The sequence below is a fragment of the Danio rerio genome, chromosome 19 (genome assembly GCF_052040795.2).
Source record: "Danio rerio strain M-AB ecotype USA chromosome 19, GRCz13ab, whole genome shotgun sequence".
In the NCBI taxonomy this organism is placed as follows: domain Eukaryota; kingdom Metazoa; phylum Chordata; class Actinopteri; order Cypriniformes; family Danionidae; genus Danio; species Danio rerio.
The window spans coordinates 325,001-327,500 of NC_141039.2; the positions used below are offsets into that span (position 1 = coordinate 325,001).

The 2,500-nt window shown below is 48.6% G+C and overlaps 1 protein-coding gene across 4 annotated transcripts in view; it reads left to right on the forward strand.

The window, feature by feature from the left end:
• The window catches only part of carmil1 (capping protein regulator and myosin 1 linker 1), a 22,864-nt gene that overhangs the window by 14,322 nt on the left and 6,042 nt on the right, over positions 1-2,500 (forward strand). For 2 of the 4 annotated variants that reach the window (XM_087295139.1, XM_087295141.1), the window contains exons 26-31: positions 54-179; positions 415-590; positions 1,352-1,439; positions 1,635-1,757; positions 1,901-1,967; positions 2,148-2,407. In XM_087295139.1, coding sequence (XP_087151265.1) covers positions 54-179; positions 415-590; positions 1,352-1,439; positions 1,635-1,757; positions 1,901-1,967; positions 2,148-2,407 — 840 coding nt within the window. The remainder of the gene's footprint in view (positions 1-53; positions 180-414; positions 591-1,351; positions 1,440-1,634; positions 1,758-1,900; positions 1,968-2,147; positions 2,408-2,500) is intronic. The other 2 variants (XM_087295140.1, XM_087295142.1) reach the window with 1 other exon arrangement.

A 2,500-nucleotide genomic window follows, 5' to 3' on the forward strand; every position in this document is an offset into this window, starting at 1 on the left:
TGTGTGTGTGTGTGTGTGTGTGTGTGTGTGTTTGTGTGTGTGCGTGTGTGTAGTTGTTGCGCAGTCTGTACGCGGCGGGCGTCAGTGACGGCTCTGCAGGTGTCTGCATTCAGCAGGTGCAGGAGAAACTGTGTTCAGTAGCAGGAGAGATCAGCACACTCATAGACCAGCAGCTGCAGGTACACACACACACACACACACACACAAATATACACACATTTAACTGAACACACACTCTCTCTCTCTCTCTGAACACACACACTCTTAACACACACATGTATATCTAACCGAACACACAGACTAACTGAACACATTTAGACACAAACACGATGAACACACACTGAGCACACTCTAACACCTCTTTGTGTGTATGTGTGTGTGTGTGTGTGTGTATGTGCGTGCGTGTGTGCTCAGGCTCTGCTGGTGTCTATGCTGGACTCAGCTCAGAGTGTGTGTCCGGGTGTGATGCAGCAGAAGTGTTTGCGCGCTGATCTCCTACGCAGCAGCGAGGGCAGAACGAGTGTGTCCAAAACCTTCATCACCAACACCCTGCTGGAGCAGTCGGCCGTCGACATCCTTAACAAGACCAGGTGAACACACACACACACACACACACACACAAATTGAAGTTTGCATGTTCTCCATGTTCTTCTCTGTGTGTTGGTGTGGGTTTCCTCCGGGTGCTCTGGTTTCCCCCACAGTCCAAACACATGCGCTATAGGGGAACTGATCAACTACACTGGCTGTAGTGTATGAGTGTGTGTGTGAATGGGTGTTTCCCAGTACTGGGTTGCAGCTGGAAGGGCATCTGCTGTGGAAAACATATGCTGGAGTAGTTAACAGTTCATTCCACTGTGGTGACACAAGGTATAAATGTAAATATCTATGCAACATAACAGTTTTGCATACTGTGTGCGTGTGTGTGTGTTACGCCCTCGGGGCGAAACAAGTAAAAAATAAGAGGGGGAAGCCAAAAATCACGTTACAAAAGTTTTATTTAAGCCCACTGTGATCAAACATTAGGCAAGAACGCCCCGCCAACTCGCACGCCGCTGGTCTCCGTCCCAACCCTTAGCCGGAAGAATCAGACTCTCAAACAGTGGCAGGACGCTGATAAAAGAGCGCTCACTTAGACTCAGGTGTTCCCCATCCACCTGATTATGCCCCGCAATGTTACAGCGCATCTGTAGAGGGAGCAAAACAGACACACAGACAGACACGGCAGACAAATGACAGCGCAGCAGGCGTCACAGTGTGTGTGTGTGTATGTGTGATCTTGATTCTATTATTTTGTTTCACTAGTGTGTGTTTGATAGTTGTAATTGTGTGTGTGTGTGTGTGTGTGTGTCAGTGAGGTGAAGCTCAGCATGGCGACGAGTCTCTCGGATTACATCACTGATGAGATCCTGCAGTCTCTGACCCGCTCACAGCAAACTCTGGTGAGATTAACACACACTGCGCACTGTCATAGCAGAGGTGTGTGTGTGTGTGCGTGTGCGTGTCTGCTAAATGAATAAATGTGTGTGTGTGTGTGTGTGTGTGTGTATGTGTGTGTGTGTGTGTGTGTGTGTGTGTGTGTGTGTGTGTGTGTATGTACTGTTTTCATATATTATATATATATGTGTGTGTGTCAGGCGGCTCACCTGAACAGGAGAGGTCAGCCGCCGCTGCTCCATCACAACTCGCAAGAGCCAGAAGTGACAGACGAGAGAGAAATACAGACAGACAACATGATCCAACCTGAAACAGAACCACAGGTACACATACACACAGGCACACACACACAAACACACACACACACACACACACACACACACACAAACAGAACTACGAACTCTTATATGTGCAGTGCATTATCACACTCTCTTCTGTATGTGTGTGTGTGTGTTTGTGTGTCCAGCGGACTCATAAAGCCAAGAGGAAGAGCATCCACAGCCGCATGTTCAGACCCATGTCTTCTGCCTTCGGTGGGTGTCATGAACAGATCAGGCTTGATGATTGGTGGACGTATTCTGATGGTTAATTGTGTGTGTGTGTGTTTGTGTGTTTGTGTGTATGTATGTGTGTGTGTTTGTGTCTGTGTCTGTGTGTGTGTGTGTGTGTGTGTGTGTGTGTGTGTGTGTGTGTGTTAATTGTGTGTGTGTCAGAGCTGGACTTTGATCTGTGTAAGGCGTTAGAGGGCGTGTCCATCTTTGTGGATGATTTGCCTCTGCCTCCGCCTCTTTCCCCGACTCCACCCCTTCCGCCACCAGAGACCCCACTCCCAGTGGAGGCGGAGCTACCTCAGATTCAGCCTATGAGATTCAGTGATGTGCCCACTGGAGACACGCCCACTCTACAGCACATCACCAAATCCAGACCGCGGAGAACCAAGAGGACCAAACCCAGCAGAGCCGCCGTGAGCACAGTAGGATTATTGTTGTAGTATTATATGTGGGCAATAGTTTAAGCCCCCATAAGAATTTGTTTCTCAATTGTCTACAGAGCAAAGCACTGTTGC